General features: G+C 46.5%; 1 protein-coding gene across 3 annotated transcripts in view; it reads right to left on the bottom strand.

Moving 5' to 3' along the window:
- LOC118941396 (E3 ubiquitin-protein ligase DTX4) overlaps positions 1-24,946 on the bottom strand; it is a 36,446-nt gene that overhangs the window by 2,479 nt on the left and 9,021 nt on the right. For 2 of the 3 annotated variants that reach the window (XM_036953905.2, XM_036953906.2), the window contains exons 3-6: positions 15,348-16,374; positions 1,951-2,174; positions 1,084-1,145; positions 303-689 (exon numbers count right to left, since the gene is read on the bottom strand). In XM_036953905.2, the coding sequence (XP_036809800.1) occupies positions 303-689; positions 1,084-1,145; positions 1,951-2,174; positions 15,348-16,374 (1,700 nt within the window). Of the gene's footprint in view, positions 1-302; positions 690-1,083; positions 1,146-1,950; positions 2,175-3,226; positions 3,626-15,347; positions 16,375-24,946 lie in introns of those variants that run through there. The other variant, XM_090210173.1, reaches the window with a different exon arrangement.

The following is a 24,946-nucleotide window of genomic DNA, read 5'->3' as shown; positions in this document are numbered from 1 at the left end:
GGGAGAGAAGGTGGAGGGAGAGGAGGTGGAGGGAGAGGAGGTGGAGGGAGAGGAGGTGGAGGGAGAGAAGGTGGAGGGAGAGAGGGAGAGGACGTGGAGGGAGAGGAGGTGGAGGGAAAAGGAAGTGAGATGGTTAGAGACGGATTCATAATTTCAACTTTCAGAGTTCCCTCGATACAACTTCAAGGGAAAACGTCCCGGGTTTATAAAGGACAAAGATTGGGCTAAAATCCAGAAAGCTTTGAGTTGTACTGGACAACAGGATCTGCTACAATGGAATATGTCAAAGCTTAGGTTCTTACCTTGCGTCCCTTCTCGCTGTCTGGGAGGTAGCAGTGACGCGGGAACCCTCTGGCTGTAAAGGGCTTGCCTGGGTTGGGGTGCTCTGGGCCCTGGGTGCCAGGCAGGACGTTGTAGATGATGCGGATGGTCTTGCAGTCATGGTGGCCAGGCAGCGAGTGGGGGATGACGTGGTACTCCATCTTCCCGGGCGGCTGGTTGCCCGTCTTCACGCCGTAGATGGTTTTGCAGGTGGGGCACTGCAGGCTGCCATCTTTGTTGCCGTTGTTGTACATGGCCACCAGGCACTGGAGGTGGTACTGGTGCCCACACTGGGCCAGGCGACCTATGAAGTCACCACCCTTGTAGCCTGACGCCCCCCCGAGGGCCTCCATACAGATGGTACAGTTCTGAGGAGAGGAGAGGAGAGGAGAGGATAGGAGGGATTCTTTAGCCAACCTGTAAGTACTTAGCTATCCAAAATAGGAAAAGCACCCACACAGCTGAGTCAGCCTGTTGCAGGTGAGTGGGAATCATTCAATAAAATTCTTGAAAGCGCTGACGAAGGCTAGCTGGCCAATAGGTAACGTTAATCAATGAAAGTGTTACAGGCCAGAGCAGCGTGCAGGTCTTTCTTTAAATATGTACTTGGCTATCCACATTTCCTTCAACAGATAATGTGTTGTGATGATAATGGACGCGTCCCAAATGACACCCTATGGGCCCTGGTGAAACGTATGGCACTTTATAGGGCATAGGGTGTCCTTTCAGACTTAACCAATGACTGGAGAGAACAGGTCTCACCTCCTCTGGTGCTATCCTGACTTTCTGAAGATACTGCTTCACCACCTCCTCTGTTGTCTTACCTGGAGAGAGGAGAGACAGGAGGAGAGAGAGAAGAGAGAAAAGAGAGAGAAAACATAAGGAGAAAGGAGGAGAGAGAGAAGGAGAGAAAGGAGAGAGAAAACATAAGGAGAGAGAGGAGGAGAGAGAGAAGAGAGAAAGGAGAAATAAAACATAAGGAGAGACAGGAAAAGAGAGAGAAGAGAGAAAACATAAGGAGAGACAGGAGGAGAGAGAGAAGAGAGAAAGGAGAGAGAAAACATAAGGAGAGACAGGAAAAGAGAGAGAAGAGAGAAAGGAGAGAGAAAACATAAGGAGAGACAGGAGGAGAGAGAGAAGAGAGAAAGGAGAGAGAAAACATAAGGAAGGAAAGGAGGAGAGAGAAAACATAAGGAGAGAAAGGAGGAGAGAGAGAAAACATAAGGAGAGGAGAGAAAGGAGAGAGAAAACATAAGGAGAGAGAGGAGGAGAGAGAGAAGAGAGAAAGGAGAGAGAAAACAAGGAGACAGGAGGAGAGAGAGGAGAGAAAAGAGAGAGAAAACATAAGGAGAGACAGGAGGAGAGAGAGAAGGAGAGAAAAGAGAGAGAAAACATAAGGAGAGACAGGAGGAGAGAGAGAAGAGAGAAAGGAGAGAGAAAACATAAGGAGACAGGAGGAGAGAGAGAAGGAGAGAGAACATATGAGTGTGTTGAGCAAAAATCTTCCACACAATGTAATGAATTTGTGTATAGGGGTGTCTGTGTGTGTGTGTGTGTGTGTGTGTGTGTGTGTGTGTGTGTGTATAGGCCTATATATTAGTGCTGGTTTTATAGTGTGTCCTATTGTACCTTTGCGGGCCTGTTTCTTGGTGGTCTTGCGGCAGCAGTGACCCAGGCCGGGGACGGGCTTGATGTCCCTCTTGCTGACGGGCGGGGGGTGCAGCACCAGTTTGGGTGGGCGGGTGAGACACACAGGGAACCCCGCAGCGCTCATCAGGATCCCCGTGATACCGGCCAGCGCTGGGTGGACCGGGCTGTTCCCACTGAGGTTCTTCACTGGGACAGTGGGCACGCTGAAACACAACGGGAACCACATGCTGGTTACACACTGGCATCTCACCAAACATATGCCTGGGAAGACTCTGGGAGTTGCAGCGCTGACCTGGGATCAGCTGTTACAGGACTTGCACTAAACAAACCCTCCCTCACACTAACAGACAGAAATACAGCAGGCTTACTGCTGACCCCCACACAGGGTTGGGACGAGCCTAGTCCGTGTGATTACAAGACGTTAACCAAGCCACCTACAGTATAGACAGGTAGAGAAGTCTGTCCCAAATGGCACCCCACCATAGATAGTGCACTACGTATAGGGCTCTGGTCCAAAGTAGTGCACTATGTAGTGAATAGGGTGCCATTTGGGAAGCAGTCGTTCAGGTGTACACGGGCCAGCTGTAATCTCTATTGGCAACAACACCTCACCTACTACGACCAGCTGCTGCATGTGACCAATTCAAAAAATGTCCAGGAGCCAATGACCTGTATGTGTGTGCCCATAAAATTAGAATAATCTATTTCTATGTGTGGCTGTGTGTGGCTGTGTGTGTGGCCCACAGGCCAGTCTCCTGATCTGGGTCAAAGACTCATACCATAGATGGTACTGCCAGATATCCTCTGTCTAGCCTGTACGTTTCAGAGAACACGGGTTCGGTCTAAGTGGCGCCCTATTCCCTACACAGCGAGCTACGCCTGACCAGAGCCCACGTAGGATGCCTCCAGCTATATACGGCTCTGACGGTGTCAGTGAAACAATCCCCTATTGTTTGTCCTTTGACATATTTCTGGATGATTCTAGAACGCGCCAATAGCGACTCTACCATTCTAGAGTCCAGGTAGAACGTCTGTGTCATTCACACCAAAGATATTGTACTATACTCTAGTTCCCCAGATCATCTACTTTTACCACAGACAACACAGCTTTTGAGTGTCAACGATATCGGAGCAGATAGATAAGATATGACGATTTGTGTTGTCCTTGGGTATCCTACATTGTCGATAAAATCAGCAGCAGCAGCACACACAAACACACACACACACACACTTCTTCCTAGGGATGGATACTCACATTAAGGACGTGAGGATTGTCATTCTCCCACAGAGGTCAGTCCCGGCACAATCAATTAAGTAATAAACTACAAGAAAACGAGTCACGGAGGAATCGATTTCCTTTCTCTTCACCAGGGGAACAGAGAACCACTAGGGATGTGTCAATGAGAAGTTGAAGAAGAGGTTCCACTCCTCTTTACCCCTCTCTCTATTTCTTTCTCTCTCTCTCTCTCACAGCTACAGAAACCTTTATTCTGTCTCTGAGCTGGACTCAGTTTCTGTTCTTTCTCTCTACAGACCTCCTCCTCTCCGTCTGTCCTAGAAGCAGTGTGTGAATTGGACCAAGTGTGTGTGTGTCCTGTCTTATATATGTAATCCGTGAGTTTCCATCTGCTGGCCAGTGACCTCAGAGAGAGGAGACGTCACAGAACTGACAGTGAGCATCACATCACACACCCAGGATCATGGATTACCTTCACCACGTCACCGGCTCTATTGACTAATACCACCCTGACTAACCACTTACGGAAACACACACACACACACACACACACACACACCTGGGAAATCCCCAATAATGAACAACAAACTTGACCACAACACAACCCAGTCTTGACACGACTATAGAGCTTCCCATGTGTAAACGGTACTGTACAGGCTACACCACAGAGCTTCCCATGTGTAAACGGTACTGTACAGGCTACACCACAGAGCTTCCCATGTGTAAACGGTACTGTACAGGCTACACCACAGAGCTTCCCATGTGTAAACGGTACTGTACAGGCTACACCACAGAGCTTCCCATGTGTAAACGGTACTGTACAGGCTACACCACAGAGCTTCCCATGTGTAAACGGTACTGTACAGGCTACACCACAGAGCTTCCCATGTGTAAACGGTACTGTACAGGCTACACCACAGAGCTTCCCATGTGTAAACGGTACTGTACAGGCTACACCACAGAGCTTCCCATGTGTAAACGGTACTGTACAGGCTACACCACAGAGCTTCCCATGTGTAAACGGTACTGTACAGGCTACACCACAGAGCTTCCCATGTGTAAACGGTACTGTACAGGCTACACCACAGAGCTTCCCATGTGTAAACGGTACTGTACAGGCTACACCACAGAGCTTCCCATGTGTAAACGGTACTGTACAGGCTACACCACAGAGCTTCCCATGTGTAAACGGTACTGTACAGGCTACACCACAGAGCTTCCCATGTGTAAACGGTACTGTACAGGCTACACCACAGCAGAGTTGTGGAGTCTAACTAACCATGCTACATCCCCCCTCGACGGGGGGGTGTCATTTAGAATGGGCAAATATGATCAAAAACAATAGTTTTTTCCCCGCGCTGTTCCTCCTGCGCTGTTCCTCCTGCGCTGCCACGCATCACAAACAGGGTTTGCTGTTCGTTTTGTTGCTTCCCGACATGAAATTAGTCAGTCGCTCTGAGAGCTGTGAGTTACTGTCGCTGGTAGCAACCACACAGACATGGCAGGAGGGCTGAGCCTGGGAGCTTTGTTCCTCGTGTTGTGACCCACCAAAGTGAGGATATCATTGCTTTTCTGTGACCTTTCAAATAGACAAGTACACTGCATGTTTACATACTGTGCATACTATGTAGTGATGGTAGTATAGTAACAATAGTTATAGATGGTATGTAGTGATGGTAGTATAGTAACAATAGTTATAGATGATATGTAGTGATGGTAGTATAGTAATAATAGTTATAGATGGTATGTAGTGATGGTAGTATAGTAATAATAGTTATAGATGATATGTAGTGATGGTAGTATAGTAATAATAGTTATATATGATATGTAGTGATGGTAGTATAGTAATAATAGTTATAGATGGTATGTAGTGATGGTAGTATAGTAATAATAGTTATAGATGGTATGTAGTGATGGTAGTATAGTAATAATAGTTATAGATGGTATGTAGTGATGGTAGTATAGTAATAATAGTTATAGATGGTATGTAGTGATGGTAGTATAGTAATAATAGTTATATATGATATGTAGTGATGGTAGTATAGTAATAATAGTTATAGATGGTATGTAGTGATGGTAGTATAGTAATAATAGTTATAGATGATATGTAGTGATGGTAGTATAGTAACAATAGTTATAGATGGTATGTAGTGATGGTAGTATAGTAATAGTAGTTAGTTATAGATGGTATGTAGTGATGGTAGTATAGTAATAATAGTTATAGATGGTATGTAGTGATGGTAGTATAGTAATAGTAGTTATAGATGATATGTAGTGATGGTAGTATAGTAACAATAGTTATAGATGGTATGTAGTGATGGTAGTATAGTAATAATAGTTATAGATGGTATGTAGTGATGGTAGTATAGTAATAATAGTTATATATGATATGTAGTGATGGTAGTATAGTAATAATAGTTATAGATGGTATGTAGTGATGGTAGTATAGTAACAATAGTTATAGATGGTATGTAGTGATGGTAGTATAGTAATAATAGTTAGTTATAGATGGTATGTAGTGATGGTAGTATAGTAATAGTAGTTATAGATGATATGTAGTGATGGTAGTATAGTAATAATAGTTATAGATGGTATGTAGTGATGGTAGTATAGTAATAATAGTTAGTTATAGATGGTATGTAGTGATGGTAGTATAGTAATAGTAGTTATAGATGATATGTAGTGATGGTAGTATAGTAATAATAGTTATAGATGGTATGTAGTGATGGTGGTATAGTAATAATAGTTAGTTATAGATGGTATGTAGTGATGGTAGTATAGTAACAATAGTTATAGATGGTATGTAGTGATTGTAGTATAGTAATAATAGTTATAGATGGTATGTTGTGATGGTAGTATAGTAATAATAGTTATAGATGGTATGTAGTGATGGTAGTATAGTAACAATAGTTATAGATGGTATGTAGTGATTGTAGTATAGTAATAATAGTTATAGATGGTATGTTGTGACTACACCACAGCTCAGTTCATGGTCACCACACACCGCAGTTTAATAATGTCCTCTATTAACCAGTCAATCGGCTATTAAACACTATGATAACATGCTATTATATCTCTATCCTTAACCCAGATTAAAAACTCCACAAGCCACTACCTAACGGGTCCACAAGCCACTACCTAACGGGTCCACCAGCCACTACCTAACGGGTCAACCAGCCACTACCTAACGGGTCCACCAGCCACTACCTAACGGGTCCACCAGCCACTACCTAACGGGTCCACCAGCCACTACCTAACAGGTCCACCAGCCACTACCTAACAGGTCCACCAGCCACTACCTAACAGGTCCACCAGCCACTACCTAACAGGTCAACCAGCCACTACCTAACGGGTCAACAAGCCACTACCTAACGGGTCAACAAGCCACTACCTAACGGGTCAACAAGCCACTACCTAACAGGTCCACCAGCCACTACCTAACAGGTCAACCAGCCACTACCTAACGGGTCAACCAGCCACTACCTAACAGGTCAACCAGCCACTACCTAACAGGTCAACCAGCCACTACCTAACAGGTCAACCAGCCACTACCTAACGGGTCAACCAGCCACTACCTAACAGGTCCACCAGCCACTACCTAACAGGTCAACCAGCCACTACCTAACAGCTTAACAAGCCACTACCTAACAGCTTAACAAGCCACTACCTAACGGGTCAACCAGCCACTACCTAACAGGTCAACCAGCCACTACCTAACAGGTCAACCAGCCACTACCTAACAGCTTAACAAGCCACTACCTAACAGGTTAACAAGCCACTACCTAACAGCTTAACAAGCCACTACCTAACAGCTTGACAAGCCACTACCTAACAGCTTAACAAGCCACTACCTAACAGGTCAACAAGCCACTACCTAACAGGTCAACAAGCCACTACCTAACAGGTCAACCAGCCACTACCTAACAGCTTAACAAGCCACTACCTAGCAGGTCAACAAGCCACTACCTAACGGGTCAACAAGCCACTACCTAACGGGTCCACCAGCCACTACCTAACAGGTCAACAAGCCACTACCTAACGGGTCCACCAGCCACTACCTAACAGGTCAACAAGCCACTACCTAACAGGTCAACAAGCCACTACCTAACGGGTCAACAAGCCACTACCTAACGGGTCAACAAGCCACTACCTAACGGGTCAACAAGCCACTACCTAACGGGTCAACAAGCCACTACCTAACAGGTCAAGGAGGACATACAGACAGACAGGAAGACAGACAGGAAGACAGGAGGACAGACAGGAGGACAGTGAAAGGGACTGGTGGCAGGTGACGGTCATCATCATCATCATCTGTAGCTTCCGGTTCAGGGTTCTGCCTTAACAAGCTTTGAGTTGGAGCTAAGAGGCTTTTGGTTAACCCTCCCTGCAGGTGTCACAGTCACTGAGCGAGTGACTCACTGTGTGTGTGTGTGTGTGTGTGTGTGTGTGTGTAGGGCTGGGAATCGCCAGGGACCTCACGATACAGTATTATCATGATACCATATGTATTACAATTCTCACGATTCTAAATGTATTTCGATTCGCTACTGTGATTTCATTGCAGTTGGATGTTCCAAACATATTGCTCACCCCATGTCTGCTGCAGAGGGACAAGAGGGAGCCATGAGAACATGACTTTTAATCAGTCATGGAAATGAAAGTGATGAAAACCAAATGTCTCCGTATTGAAACAGATGGAGAACAAGCTCTGAAGGAAGGACACTGGAGTTTTGAGGCAGCTGGCGCGAAAATAATACTGCGAGGGCTTCCTGAGTGGGGCAGCGGTCTACGGCAATGCATCGCAGTGCTGGAGGCGTCACTACAGACCCGGGTTTGATCCCAGGCTGTATTACAAGCGACCGTGATCGGGAGGTCCCACGGGGACTGTGGGTGTTAAGAAGGGTGGTTAGGCGGGTCATGCTTCAGAGGACGCATGACTCCACCTTCGCCTCCCGAGCCTATTGGGGAGTTACAGCGATGAGACAAGATCAGAACTGGGGGTAAAATACATGTGTTCAATCTTGCGATATTGTCAAAACAACAAGACACGATATATCGTCAGAAATGATATGATATCCCCATATGTTACTGTATAGATTTTTTCAGAAAGAAAAAAGAAAGAAAAGAAGAAAAAAGTCCCACTTGGAACCCCCAAAAAATGGTTTTCACAGGGTTCTCCTATGGGGACAGTTGAACAACTCTTATGGTTCTAGGTATCTACTTCTTCTCTAAGAGTTTACAGTAGATACAGTCTGACCTCAAGTCAGTGTTGTTGACAACTTGACACACACAGGGGTCATGTTAAGTGCTGAATGGCCTATTAGACCTATGACCAGACCTGAGCTGAATGAAGATGGAGACAGTAACCAGTCAGTGAGGTTATTAATACTACAGTAAGCCGTACGAGACCGCTGACCGTGCAGCGTGACGGATATTGTGAGGTAGAAATGCACTGTGGAGAAGGTTTAGTCTCGTTTGAGCCCCAGCTTATCTACAATGCATTAACACAATTCCCAGCTGTCCTACTGACACACACACACAAACACCTGGAACAATGAGTGAGTCCGAGACAGAGAGACAGAAAGACAGAGACAACCACTCATCATTACACACACAGCAACTAGAGACGATAGGTGTAATCCATCATATATATATATATATATATATATATATACAGTGCCTTGCGAAAGTATTCGGCCCCCTTGAACTTTGCGACCTTTTGCCACATTTCAGGCTTCAAACATAAAGATATAAAACTGTATTTTTTTGTGAAGAATCAACAACAAGTGGGACACAATCATGAAGTGGAACGACATTTATTGGATATTTCAAACTTTTTTAACAAATCAAAAACTGAAAAATTGGGCGTGCAAAATTATTCAGCCCCCTTAAGTTAATACTTTGTAGCGCCACCATTTGCTGTGATTACAGCTGTAAGTCGCTTGGGGTATGTCTCTATCAGTTTTGCACATCGAGAGACTGAATTTTTTTCCCATTCCTCCTTGCAAAACAGCTTGAGCTCAGTAAGGTTGGATGGAGAGCATTTGTGAACAGCAGTTTTCAGTTCTTTCCACAGATTCTCGATTGGATTCAGGTCTGGACTTTGACTTGGCCATTCTAACACCTGGATATGTTTATTTTTGAGCCATTCCATTGTAGATTTTGCTTTATGTTTTGGATCATTGTCTTTTTGGAAGACAAATCTCCGTCCCAGTCTCAGGTCTTTTGCAGACTCCATCAGGTTTTCTTCCAGAATGGTCCTGTATTTGGCTCCATCCATCTTCCCATCAATTTTAACCATCTTCCCTGTCCCTGCTGAAGAAAAGCAGGCCCAAACCATGATGCTGCCACCACCATGTTTGACAGTGGGGATGGTGTGTTCAGGGTGATGAGCTGTGTTGCTTTTACGCCAAACATAACGTTTTGCATTGTTGCCAAAAAGTTCAATTTTGGTTTCATCTGACCAGAGCACCTTCTTCCACATGTTTGGTGTGTCTCCCAGGTGGCTTCTGGCAAACTTTAAACGACACTTTTTATGGATATCTTTAAGAAATGGCTTTCTTCTTGCCACTCTTCCATAAAGGCCAGATTTGTGCAATATACGACTAATTGTTGTCCTATGGACAGAGTCTCCCACCTCAGCTGTAGATCTCTGCAGTTCATCCAGAGTGATTATGGGCCTCTTGGCTGCATCTCTGATCAGTCTTCTCCTTGTATGAGCTGAAAGTTTAGAGGGACGGCCAGGTCTTGGTAGATTTGCAGTGGTCTGATACTCCTTCCATTTCAATATTATCGCTTGCACAGTGCTCCTTGGGATGTTTAAAGCTTGGGAAATATTTTTGTATCCAAATCCGGCTTTAAACTTCTTCACAACAGTTTCTCGGACATGCCTGGTGTGTTCCTTGTTCTTCATGATGCTCTCTGCGCTTTTAACGGACCTCTGAGACTATCACAGTGCAGGTGCATTTATACGGAGACTTGATTACACACAGGTGGATTGTATTTATCATCATTAGTCATTTAGGTCAACATTGGATCATTCAGAGATCCTCACTGAACTTCTGGAGAGAGTTTGCTGCACTGAAAGTAAAGGGGCTGAATAATTTTGCATGCCCAATTTTTCAGTTTTTGATTTGTTAAAAAAGTTTGAAATATCCAATAAATGTTGTTCTACTTCATGATTGTGTCCCACTTGTTGATTCTTCACAAAAAAATACAGTTTTATATCTTTATGTTTGAAGCCTGAAATGTGGCAAAAGGTCGCAAAGTTCAAGGGGGACGAATACTTTCGCAAGGCACTAATATATATATATATACATATACACACACACACACACACACCTGACACACACATGTACCCACTCAGATCAGTGGAGGCTGCTGAGGGGAGGACGGCTCATAATAATGTCCAGAACGGAGCGAACGGAATGGCATCAAACACCTGGAAACCATGAAAACCATGTGTTAGATGTATTTGATACCATTCCACTGATTCTGCTCCAGTCATTACCACGAGTGTATCCTCCCCAATTAAGGTGCCACCAACCACCTGTGACGCAGACGCAGTGACACACACTAGCATGTCTGCACTCAGATAGTTACACACACTGTTGTAGGCCTCCACAAAGCCCTAAATAGAGGAGATCTTCACTAACACATGGCCTGCTTCACCTACAGTACATAGGCACTACCACATGGCCTGCTTCACCTACAGTACATAGGCACTACCACATGGCCTGCTTCACCTATAGTACATAGGCACTAACACATGGCCTGCTTCACCTACAGTACATAGGCACTAACACATGGCCTGCTTCACCTATAGTACATAGGCACTAACACATGGCCTGCTTCACCTACAGCACATAGGCACTAACACATGGCCTGCTTCACCTATAGTACATAGGCACTAACACATGGCCTGCTTCACCTACAGTACATAGGCACTACCACATGGCCTGCTTCACCTACAGTACACAGGCACTAACACATGGCCTGCTTCACCTACAGTACATAGGCACTAACACATGGCCTGCTTCACCTACAGTACATAGGCACTAACACATGGCCTGCTTCACCTACAGTACATAGGCACTAACACATGGCCTGCTTCACCTACAGTACATAGGCACTAACACATGGCCTGCTTCACCTACAGTACATAGGCACTACCACATGGCCTGCTTCACCTACAGCACATAAGGCACTAACACATTTGACCTTAAAGGCTCAGTGCAGTCAAAAACGTGATTTCCATATTTTTTTATATACACTGAGTGTACAAAACATTGAGTACACCTGTTATTTTAATGACAGACTGACCAGGTGAATCCAGATGAAAGCTGTGATTCCTTACTGATGTCACATGTTACACCCACTTCAAATCAGCATAGATGAAGGGGAGGAGTCAGGTTAAAAAAGGATTTTTAAGTCTTGAGAGAATTGAGACATGGATTGTGTATGTGTACCATACAGAGGGTGAAGAGGCAAGACAAAATATTTTAGTGCCTTTGAACTGGGTATTGTTGGTGCACCAGTTTGTGTCAAGAACTGCAACGTTGCTGGGTTTTTCACGCTCAACAGTTTCCCATGCGTGTCATGAATGGTCCACCACCCAAAGGACATTCAGCCAACTTAACACAACTGTGGGAAGCATTGAAGTCAACATGGGCCAGCGTCCCTGTGGAACGCTTTTGACACCCTTGCAGTCCATGCCTGACGAGTTGAGGCTGTTCTGGGGGCAAGGGGGGGGGGGGGTGCGACTCCATATCAGGAAGTTGTCCTTAATGTTTTGTACACTCAGTGTATATTTCCACACGTCGAGGTTGGAATAATACTGAGAGATTGTGAAAGTGATGATAATGCCCTTTTAGTGTAAGAGCTGTTTGGGGGGGGTGGAGTTTTGGCCTCCCTGGTGACATCACCAGGCGGGAAATTAGTTAACAGACCAATAAGAAAGAGAGTTCTAAACCTCTCTGCCAATAATAACTTGTTTTCAGTTGTCCCCTCCCCACTCAGACCACTCCCAGACAGCCCCAGCAGAATTCTTGCTTGAGAAATGACTCTTTGCTAAGAAGCTATTTTTGTTTCTTTTTGACCATTTTCATTGAAAACCATCACAGTCAGTCACCTCATTGTTAGCCAGTAATGATTTGATATTGAGATAAAAACGGCTGCATTGGGCCTTTACTACATGGAGCCCATTATCCAGAATGCAGATGAAACAAATTAACTGAATGTCTTTCCCACGCTCCTCTTCCTCGACGTCCTTCACCCAGATCTCTATTTGTTTCTTTCTCTTCCATTCATCTGTTCCTCTTTTCTCAGGGTCAGATGAGGTCTTACTTTTTCCAAGGCCCTTCCCCTCTGAGTCTGTCTGTTGTTTTATCTGTATATTCCTCTCCCTTCTTTATATCCTACCATCTCTCTCTCTCTCCCTCTCTCACTCTCCCTCACTCACTCACTCTCACACCTCCTGTGCTAATTAGTTAATAATGACATTATTATAGACTTGAATTAGCATCTCTGCATCTCAGCCGGGTGAGAAACTCTGGTTCCTAGCTAATCACACTTCCTGCTTCTGAATAGGATGCAGTTTCTCCTGAACCCTGATCTAAGATCAGTTTGGTTAAGGTTAGGATTAGGAAGGCTGATCCTAGATCTCCTAAGACTACTGTACTAGTCAACCTAGTGCACTCAGTGTACATACTTTACTAGTTAGCTTAGGAAGACAATGGAATGTGGACATGGCAGTGCACAGTTTATTTCTCTTTGGGGTTGTTTGTTTGTGTATCTAGTGTCTTAGTGGGAGAGGGGCAGACAGACAGTGAGACTGGGGAGGGTGGTGGAGGGTGTGGGAGAAGAGGGTGGGGGAGAGGAGGGTGGGGTGGGGGAGAAGAGAAAGGAGGGTGGGGTGGGGGAGAGGAGGGTGGGGTGGGGGAGAAGAGAAAGGAGGGTGGCTGGGGGAGAGGAGGGTGGGGGAGAAGAGGGAGAGGAGGGTGGGGGAGAGGAGGGTGGGGAGAAGAAAGAGAGGAGGGTGGGGTGGGAGAGCCTCTTAAACCCTAGTGACCCTAACCCCCACTCCATCACACACTCCTCCCCTTCTTTGTTATCTCTCTTCCTCTCCTCCCCGTGTCCCCAGATGGTCATGAAGATTGAATGATTTAGCCTTGGGAGCAACAAACTCTCAAGCATTCTCATACTCACACACACACACACACACACACACACACACACACACACACACACACACACTTAAAAGGCCAGTTTGTTATTCCATAACTTTGATACATTTGAACATTGCTAACCAATATGCTGTATGAAAACGGCATCACAGCCAGACAAAGCAGTAGATTGGTGGACTATTAAAGTGGCAGAGAGCTCCCCTATTGGCCAGACACAGTCAATGCAACCCTGTTGCGTTACAAAATACTGTACCTGTTACCATATGAATAAATTGTATCAATTTCAATTGTGTTCTATTATTTTTTTAAACTTTTGGCTCGGTTTCCAGAGATTCTATTACCCATGCTCTCTCTCTCTCTCTCTTCAATTAAATTCAATTCTATTTAAGGGTTTTATTGGCATGGGAAACAGTTTACATCGCCAAAGCAAGTGAAATGATAAACAAAAGTGAAATAAACAAAAAGTGAGGAGTAAATATTACACTCACACAACTTCCCAAATAATAGAGACATTTAACATGTCATTATGTCTATATACAGTGTAATGGTGTTACCACACTGTCTCCCTCTCTCTCCTCTTTTCTCAGCCCTCTGAAACCCTTCCTCCCCCTTTCTGTTTTCACTCTGTCGTCTCTTTCTCACACTCCCCCACTAGAAGAAAGAGAGACACATTCCTGCAGCTTTGTGAGGACGTCAATATTGACTTTCTCTGTGTGTGTGTCCCCCTTGGTTTGAAACAATTTCACAACTCCGTGTGTGTGCGACAACTGACTGACAACGTAACACTGCTCTGCATATTACAATCAACAATCTAGGTTTGCTCCCTCCCTCCCTCCCTCCCTCCCTCCCTCCCTCCCTCCGGCTGTGGCCTGATTGTGATCAATCTCTGCTAGTTGCTGAGTTGTTCCTTTGTCCGTCCCTCCCCTCCTTCCCTCTGACAGTGTCTGTGTCTAGCTGGCTATGTCTACCCCCCAAACTCCCTAAATGTAGGTCTCTCTTGCTCCCCAACCCCCCAAGATCCTCCTTGACAAAAGCCTCAAGACAGACCGAGACGGAGCATTACAATGATGACTGTGGCTTCTGCTTTTGTCTTCCTTCTACCCCCGCACTCCCTACTATCCAGAAATCCCTTCACCCCCATGCATATATCCCTCGACCTCCCCTTCTCCGCCCCTAACCTTCTACTCCCCAAAAACAACCCCCCTACCTGCCCCCCCAGCCCAGACCCTGTTGTTCCGGGCTGGCCACTGCAGAGGCGGGCATTGTGTTGCGAATGCCGACTAGGCCTCAATGCAGCCACAAAGGTTGCCGTGGAAACGCTTGGGCGCACACAATAGAGCCCGGGATGGGCCCCCAGAACACAGGAGTCCTGGGAAACCCAAAGAGAGAGAGAGAGAGACAGAGCGAAGGAAGAGTCGGAGGGGGTGGGCGAGTGCAGGGTAGAGGGGGAAGAGAGTGACGGTGGGAGGCCTCCTCCCCTCCCTCCATCCCCTCATTCCTCCCCTCCCTCCATCCCCTCATTCCTCCCCTCCCTCCATTCCCTCATTCCCTCATTCCATCCCCTCATTCCCCCCCTCCCTCCATCCCCTCATTCCTCCACAACCGCTCCTTTCTTTCTGGACCCCAGATGGTCATCTGTCAGAGGGGCTGCTGGGAGAGTTAGATGCGTCCTCCCTCTCACAAGTAGACACAGTCCCACATCCACTGACCCGTAAAGACTCACTTCCAAAGCATCCAAAGAGGAGACGAATGTAGCCATCTCAACAACACAGTGTTTCCATAATGGAAGACCAAGTAGAACCAGATGAGATCATCCAGAATCATTCAGTCATAACAACAACTCAACCAAAACCATCTCACTCACCGTGGCAACCACTGAGTGTTTGTGTGTATCAGTTACATCAGTGTGTGTGTGTTTGTGAGTGTATGTTATTGTGTGTATGTGTGTCACTCACCCAGAGGCAATGAGGGCTCGTGACTGGGCCATGGCTATGCGTTGCAGGGCGGGCCGGCTGAGCCCAGCCAGACTGGACCGCTGGGGCAGGGGGGCAGAGCACGGCGCCGAGCGCTGGGGAGCCATGGGCCGCGGCGACGGGGACGGCACGGGAGAGGGCGGTGACGTCACGGCGGTCGCCGGGGTGACGAGCGTGGCGGTGGGCACCGGTTGACTCGTGGAGGAGGGAGAGGGGGGCGGCACGGACGGACGGCGGCCCTGATTGGAGGAGGGCGGCTGAGGGGGCGGGAGAGAGGGAGGAGGGGGTCGGTTGGAGATGGAGAGGGTGCCCGTTTGGGCGCTGAGGAGGGAGAGGGAGCGGGCGAAGAGGGCAGCATTCCGTCGCGGTGAGGACTGGTTCCGGGATATGGAGAGTCCGTGAGGTAAGGTTTTGGAGTAGGCAGATCTAGCGGGGGAGCTCCTGAGTTGGCCCCGCCCCAGGGTGGCAGATTTGGGGCTGGGTGGTTTACTCTGAGGTTTACTCGGCCGGTGGCCCAACTTGTGTGTCGATGACCTCACTGTGCTCTGCTTCACACTAAAGACCAGCATGCACTGCTGGCAGGAGCACGGCTGCCCGGCGAGGGACTGCATGGTCGCCAGCCCGCCGCTTGGGTACACAGCGCGCCCGTTGACGCCCGACACCCCAACACCCAGTAACGCTCCCGTTGGACCCGATCCTCCACCTCCGTTCCTGGGTACCGGTCCTGACACTAGTGGGTAGGCCACGTCGGACCTCCGCTGTATCCTGCGTTGTCTCTGGGTCTGCCTGTTGATCTGGGTCATGCCCTGCAGGTCCACCAGGTAGCAGAATCCCAGCGGCGCCAGGTCCAGCCAGGGCTGCTGTCGGTCCCGGGCCGTCTGGATGGCGATGCCGACCTCCGTGTCGTACTGGGTCCAGGAGCCGGTGTCGTTCTCCCACTCCCACAGCCAACCCTGGCCCGGCGCCGACGTGGGATCGTAGAAGCTACGGCGCACCGGCCGGATCATACCTGCAGGGGGAGATGCTGGGGTTAGTACGACTATCAATCAATCAAATGTATTTTTCCAATGGCAGTTGTCACAAAGGGCTTCACAGTAAACTAGTCTAGACACTGAAGAGCAAGCAGAAGCACGGTGGACAGGACGAAGGCCCTGGATGGAAGAAACCTTGAGAGGAACCAGGAATGCATGACTACATCATGAAAAGAGTAGGAAATGGTACTAACATTGTCGTTTCAGTGTGGAGAGGTTGAAACAGGAACAGAAATGCATGTGGGAACACTTTCGTATGGTTTTAATTGACAAGCTAGATTCTCCCCACAGAAGTGAAAGTTAATATGAGCTCTTACACACATTCAGACATCCTCTGACCTGAACTCATCTAACTCAAATGACCTGAACTCAACCCCAACTCAAATGACCTGAACTCAACCCCAACTCAAATGACCTGAACTCAACCCCAACTCAAATGACCTGAAATCAACCCCAACTCAAATGACCTGAACTCAACCCCAACTCAAATGACCTGAACTCAACCCCAACTCAAATGACCTGAACTCAACCCCAACTCAAATGACCTGAACTCAACCCCAACTCAAATGACCTGAACTCAACCCCAACTCAAATGACCTGAACTCAACCCCAACTCAAATGACCTGAACTCATCCCCAACTCAAATGACCTGAACTCAACCCCAACTCAAATGACATGAACTCATCTAACTCAAATGACCTGAACTCATCTAACTCAAATGACCTGAACTCATCTAACTCAACCCCAACGACCTGAACTCATCTAACTCAACCCCAACGACCTGAACTCAACCCCAACGACCTGAACTCAACCCCAACGACCTGAACTCAACCCCAACGACCTGAACTCAACCCCAACTCAAATGACCTGAACTCAACCCCAACTCAAATGACCTGAACTCATCTAACTCAAATGACCTGAACTCATCTAACTCAAATGACATGAACTCAACCCCAACTCAAATGACCTGAACTCAACCCCAACTCAAATGACCTGAACTCAACCCCAACTCAAATGACCTGAACTCATCTAACTCAAATGACCTGAACTCAACCCCAACTCAAATGACCTGAACTCAACCCCAACTCAAATGACCTGAACTCATCTAACTCAAATGACCTGAACTCATCTAACTCAAATGACCTGAACTCAACCCCAACTCAAATGACCTGAACTCAACCCCAACTCAAATGACCTGAACTCAACCCCAACTCAAATGACCTGAACTCAACCCCAACTCAAATGACATGAACTCAACCCCAACTCAAATGACCTGAACTCATCTAACTCAAATGACCTGAACTCAACCCCAACTCAAATGACCTGAACTCATCTAACTCAAATGACCTGAACTCATCTAACTCAAATGACCTGAACTCAACCCCAACTCAAATGACCTGAACTCAACCCCAACTCAAATGACCTGAACTCAACCCCAACTCAAATGACCTGAACTCAACCCCAACTCAAATGACCTGAACTCAACCCCAACTCAAATGACATGAACTCAACCCCAACTCAAATGACCTGAACTCAACCCCAACTCAAATGACCTGAACTCAACCCCAACTCAAATGACCTGAACTCAACCCCAACTCAAATGACCTGAACTCAACCCCAACTCAAATGACATGAACTCAACCCCAACTCAAATGACATGAACTCAACCCCAACTCAAATGACATGAACTCAACCCCAACTCAAATGACCTGAACTCAACCCCAACTCAAATGACCTGAACTCAACCCCAACTCAAATGACCTGAACTCAACCCCAACTCAAATGACATGAACTCAACCCCAACTCAAATGACCTGAACTCAACCCCAACTCAAATGACATGAACTCAACCCCAACTCAAATGACCTGAACTCAACCCCAACTCAAATGACATGAACTCAACCCCAACTCAAATGACCTGAACTCAACCCCAACTCAAATGACCTGAACTCAACCCCAACTCAAATGACATGAACTCAACCCCAACTCAAATGACATGAACTCAACCCCAACTCAAATGACATGAACTCAACCCCAACTCAAATGACCTGAACTCAACCCCAACTCAAATGACCTGAACTCAACCCCAACTCAAATGACCTGAACTCAACCCCAACTCAAATGACATGAACTCAACCCCAACTCAAATGACCTGAACTCAACCCCAACTCAAATGACATGAACTCAACCCCAACTCAAATGACATGAACTCAACCCCAACTCAAATGACATGAACTCAACCCCAACTCAAATGACCTGAACTCAACCCCAACTCAAATGACCTGAACTCAACCCCAACTCAAATGACCTGAACTCAACCCCAACTCAAATGACCTGAACTCAACCCCAACTCAAATGACCTGAACTCAACCCCAACTCAAATGACATGAACTCAACCCCAACTCAAATGACCTGAACTCAACCCCAACTCAAATGACCTGAACTCAACCCCAACTCAAATGACCTGAACTCAACCCCAACTCAAATGACATGAACTCAACCCCAACTCAAATGACCTGAACTCAACCCCAACTCAAATGACCTGAACTCAACCCCAACTCAAATGACCTGAACTCAACCCCAACTCAAATGACCATAACTCCAATTAAAGTATTTCCAAATGCAGTCAGCCAAACAGCTACAAAGACACTCTTAATGACCGACAGTTGTTTAGGGAAGCGAATAGTTGTCAAAATTCCATTTGAAATGCATATTGGTTCATGATGAATCGATAGTGGTAACCATAGAGATGTTTAATGGGTTTAAAATCAACCAAATCAGCAGGCCTAGTATGGCACCACACATCGGTGCCAAACCGAGGAGGATCAAGAACCGTCCAATCAGAGACGAGCTTGGTAACCAGGGGCAACGTGTGGCACGACCATTCAGCCAATGCCAAGGTAGAGAGAAGAGGGACCCACACTGAGGCCTGGCTGAGACAGACTGGAACACACAGACATCAAAAGAGGTGGCTGAATGCAGCAGGCCTAGCAATGTTTGTTAGAGGCACACAGTCAAGGGTATTGTGTGTGTGAGAGAGAGACCCTTTGAATTGAGAGAGAGAGAGAGAGACCCATTGAATTGAATGAGAGAGAGAGAGAGAGAGAGAGAGACCCATAGAATTGAGAGAGAGAGAGAGAGAGACCCTTTGAATTGAACGAGAGAGAGAGAGAGAGAGACCCTTTGAATTGAACGAGAGAGAGAGAGAGAGAGAGAGAGAGAGAGAGAGAGACCCTTTGAATTGGATTGAGAGAGAAAGTGAGGGAGAAAGAGAGAAAAAGTGTGTGTGTGTGTGTGTGTGTGTGTGTATGGGGGGACGACTAAAGGCTGAGCCGGGAGGTCTTCTTCACTCTATAAAACAATACAATGGTTCTAAAAGAGAAATGAGCACTTGACCCCAGGAGCAGCATGTGAGATTCAGTAGACTGTAGAGGAAACAGGCCTCTTTCAGTTCCACAGAAACAAAGGCCAGCTCTCACAAAGACAAACCACTAGCTGGGATGAGGACAGTCACGGGTGGACTGGATTCTGATAGAAACCTCTAGTGGTGGATGACCTTTGAAGAGAAACATACGGGTCGTACTTCAGCCCACCTCTTTCCTGGCCAGAAGGATAAACTCTGGGCCCCTCGTCTTAATATTTCACTCTCGCTACCGTTTGCACAGCGCCGTTCACAACGTGCACGTCAGAAAAGACAGAGAATAGCATCGCCGTCGACACAATCAATGGTTCTGATTAGCTGAATGGATTGTGGTGACGAGACAAGACAGCCGTGCCCCCCCCTCCCTCGAGTTTCCGTCCTGTGATAGACCCCGGCCACGTCAATGTCCTTCAATCACCTTCTATAGTCTCTACTGAAGACAGAGAGGGCTGTGTTCATTAGGCACCAACCGGACGATAAGGGACTGAAACAGGGAGGGACTACCTGAACGGGTGTGCCTGGATGAACAGGGCCGAGGCTCATCACAGGGGTGCAGCCAGAGGGAGAACAACTATCCACCCTGTCAGTGTGTCTGTAGACGCTCCTCTCTTTGAAGGGAGGGAAAACACTGTTCTCCTTTGATCTGAGGGATAATATCCACCTCTCTGACCCCTTCACTGTCTTTCACCAAGGCCACTGGGGAGAGGGCAGGCTGAGGGGGCTGTTGGGGGGGGTGTGTGTGTGTTTGAGTGAGTGAGTGGGGGTATAGTGGCTCATGGAATGTCAGGTGTGTGTGTGTGTGTGTTTTGGTTTGGGTGGGGTGGGTGGGTGGGTGAGCAAGTCAGGTGTGTGTGTGTGTCTACAGGGGGTTGAAGGTGACTTAATAACAGGTTGCTGTGAAGGTAAAACAGTGGCCAGCTGGGGTACCACCTACTGAGCACAGGAGGTTGGTTGCACCTTAATTGGGGAGGATACACTCGTGGTAATGACTGGAACAGAATCAGTGGAATGGTATCAAATACATCTAACACATGGTTTCCATGGTTTCCATGTGGTCGATGCCATTCCGTTTGCTCCGTTCTGGACATTATTCTGAGCCGTCCTCCCCTCAGCAGCCTCCATCACTACTGAGGGACTGTTCCAGCTCGCCCCCTGAGCCTTCTAGTTCCACAAAGGTTCCTTGTTGAGAACCGGTTCTGAGAACATGTCGCCACAGATTACGTTACCCTCCACATCCACTAGGCTCAGGTTACCCAAAGTTCCCAAATGAATATGGACTCATTTTAACAGTGGATCGTAAAACCCTCCCAACTCGGTCTGTTTGTTTTCCCTTCTGTCTTTTTATTTACAGGGAAGACACACTGAGACCTCGGCCTCTTTTACAAAGGTGTCCTGTATATACAACATCAATATACACATTACACCCATCTCCACCTCTTCAACACCTAGTTAACTATAATCCCAGGTGTTAGTATTGTAATCTGGAGCCTGTCTCTGATGAGTCTCCTAGGGGTGGTAGGGGAGGAGAGGTGTCTCTGATGAGTCTCCTAGGGGTGGTAGGGGAGGAGAGATGTCTCTGATGAGTCTCCTAGGGGTAGGGGAAGGGGAGGAGAGGTGTCTCTGATGAGTCCCCTAGGGGTAGGGGAGGAGAGGTGTCTCTGGTGAGTCCCCTAGGGGTAGGGGAGGAGAGGTGTCTCTGATGAGTCCCCTAGGGGTAGGGGAGGAGAGGTGTCTCTGATGAGTCTCCTTGAGGTAGGGGAAGCTCGCTGGTGATAATGACCATGGCTGTTCATTAACCTGCTCTTCAACTATTACATGGTGGACGTGGTAAACTGACTGAATGGCAGATGAGACAGAGGAGTACAGTAAGATCCTATTGGAATAAAACACCTGATTTATGAGGAAGTCGCTTTCCCATGAGGGTGATATGGAAACTGTTGATCAGACAACGTCACTGTGGTTGGCCTCTTCCGCCCAACATGACTCTTTCAACAGATGGCTGTTCCTCTTCCTCCCACCGTTACTCTTTCAACAGATGGCTGTTCCTCTTCCTCCCACCGTTACTCTTTCAACAGATGGCTGTTCCTCTTCCTCCCACCGTTACTCTTTCAACAGATGGCTGTTCCTCTTCCTCCCACCGTTACTCTTTCAACAGATGGCTGTTCCTCTTCCTCCCACCGTTACTCTTTCAACAGATGGCTGTTCCTCTTCCTCCCACCGTTACTCAATCAACAGTCTGTACTGGTCAGTTAGTGTGTGTGTGGGAACCGGAGTGTGTGTGTTGACAGGAGTGGTGAAGCAGAGGGGAACAACAGGTTCCAGATGGACAGTCTATCCACCTGTCTCAGGGGTCTCTCTCTCCCTCTCTCTAAAAAGCAAGTGAAATAGATCATAAACAGTAAACATTACACGGACAAGCATTTAAAATGTCATATTATGTCTATATACAGTGTTGTTTCAGTGTTGTAACATTATGCAAATAGTTAAAGTGCAAAGGGGAAGATAGATAAACATACATATGGGTTGTATTTACATTGGTGTTCTTTACTGGTTGCCCTTTTCTTGTGGCACATGTCACACATCTTGCTGGTATTTCACCCAATAGATATGAGATAAGGGAAATATGTGTCTCTAATATGGTCATACATTTGGCAGGAAGTTAGGAAGTGCAGCTCAGTTTCGCCCTCATTTTGTGGGCAGTGTGCACATAGCTTGTCTTCGCTTGAGAGCCATGTCTGCCTACGGCGGCCTTTCTCAATAGCAAGGCTATGCTCACTGAGTCTGTACATAGTCAAAGCTTTCCTTAATTTTGGGTCAGTCACAGTGGTCAGGTATTCTGCCACTGTGTACTCTCTGTGTGTTTAGGGCCAAATAGCATTCTAGTTTGCTCTGTTTTTTTGTTGATTCTTTCCAATGTGTCAAGTAATTATCTTTTTGTTTTCTCATGATTTGGTTGGGTCTAATTGTGTAGCTGTCCTGTGTCTCTGTGGGGTCTGTTTGTGAACAGAGCCCCAGGACCAGCCTGCTTAGGGCAGGTATTCTGAAACTGGGTGTACGCGCAATGCCATCGGGGGTACGCGCAATGCCATCGGGGGTACGCGCAATGCCATCGGGGGTACGCGCAATGCCATCGGGGGTACGCGCAATGCCATCGGGGGTACGCGCAATGCCATCGGGGGTACGCCAAATAAAAATGTGATTCACATTTTTTTTAAAGACAATTCAAACAGTATATTTATATTTTCTAACGGGGCTATACATTTGGGTTCAGTGAAATAACAACACAATGTCAAATACAGGTAGCCTAGTCAAATAATTAACATCCAATCACATTAACTGTTACTCTCTCACGGGAAACCTTCCCCTTTGAGCAGGCATTTAGAAACGAAACATGACCATTTGAAAAATAAGCCACAGGAGTTTTTGGAGCGAGAATAAAGACGACTTTCGAGTAGCAAGACGTATAAAAGCAACAGATACTGAGACTCTCTCCAATACAACCCTACATTACAGAGTGATGTGCATCCTTTCAAGCAGACCCTTCATTAACCTGTTGTCAGGGGTGTGTACGGGAGGCGCACTTTAATTCCGGTCCAAAATGACAGCACATAAGAACAATAACGTGCCAAAAACACGGAACACAGGAAAAGTATAGCGCCTGACAAAATCCACATAACAATTACACACAAAGACATGGAGGGGAACAGAGGACTAAATACATGTAGGTTGATTAGGGAATGAAAACCAGGTGTGTATTGAACAAGACAAAACAAATGGAAAGATGAGAAATGAAGTGGCGATGGCTAGAAAGCCGGTGACGTCGACCGCTGAACACTGTGGTGAGTTATTCACCATTTTTGATGAACAAATAAGGTTTTATATGTAAGATGGCTAAAGAAAGAGAAAAATGATTATTATTATTTGTGGCCTGGTCCTATAAGAGCTCTTTGTCACTTCCCACGAGCCGGGTTGTGACAACTCACATTTATTAAACATAAGAATGAGTGTATCATATAGTGTGTGTGTGGCAGGCTTACAATGATGGCAAAAAACAACATTTGAGAGTGTGCTGACCCTGGTGCTAGAGGGGGTACGCGGCTGGAGGTTAAATGTTTGAAGGGGTACGGGACTATAAAATGTTTGGGAACAACTGGCTTAGAGAAGAGCTTTGTTATGGAAGGTTTGGGAATCGCTTCCTTTTAGGTGGTTGTAGAATGTCTCTTCTCTGGATGTTGGTCATTAGTGGGTATCGGCTTAATTCTGCTCTGCATGCATTATTTGGTGGTTTACGTTGTACACTGAGGATACTTTTGCAGAATTCTGCACGCAGAGTCTCAATTTGGTGTTTGTCCCATTTTGTGAAATGTTGGTTGGTGAGCGGAACTCAGTCCGGAACCCAGACCTCACAACCTTTTTTGGAACACCATTATTTTTGTCTTACTGAGATTTACTGTCAGGGCCCAGGTCAACCAGACAGAATCTGAATCTGTGGAGATGATCTCAGTGCTGCTGTAGGCCCTCCTTGGTTGGGGACAGAAGCATTAGATCATCAGCAAACAGTAGACATTTGACTTCAGATTAGGGCTGGGCGATATATCAAATTCATTTGATTAATTTGAATGTATGTTTTTGCTCAATATTCCAAATGCCTGTATCGCAGAATTTAGTGTGTGAATTAATTTGATTAAATGCAGTGTATTTGACCTTTAATTGTAGAACACAGCTTATTTAGAGATGATTAAATGCAGTGTATTTGACCTTTAATTGTAGAACACAGCTTATTTAGAGATGTATTTGTTGTTGTAAATTGAGATGTGTATCGTGAATAGCCCATAAGTTTGAAAAGACTTGAGAAATTAGTTTCAGGCCATGTCACCTAGTCCTACTTCAGATTCTAGCAGGGTGAGGCCGGGTGCTGCAGACTGTTCTAGTGCCCTTGTCAATTCGTTGATATATATGTTGAAGATGGTGGGGCTTAAGCTGCATCCCGGTCTCACCCCACGGCAATGTGGAAAGAAATGTGTGTGTTTTTTGGACCAATTGTAACAGCACACTTGTTGTTTGTGTACATGGATTTAATAATGTTGTATGTTTCTCCCTCAACACTGCTTTCCATCAATTTGTATAGCA

The sequence above is a fragment of the Oncorhynchus mykiss genome, chromosome 19 (assembly GCF_057628025.1).
Source record: "Oncorhynchus mykiss isolate SJ-2025 chromosome 19, ASM5762802v1, whole genome shotgun sequence".
NCBI lineage: Eukaryota > Metazoa > Chordata > Actinopteri > Salmoniformes > Salmonidae > Oncorhynchus > Oncorhynchus mykiss.
The sequence above is the reverse complement of the archived record's forward strand: the minus strand, read 5'-3'. Positions and strand labels throughout refer to the sequence as shown.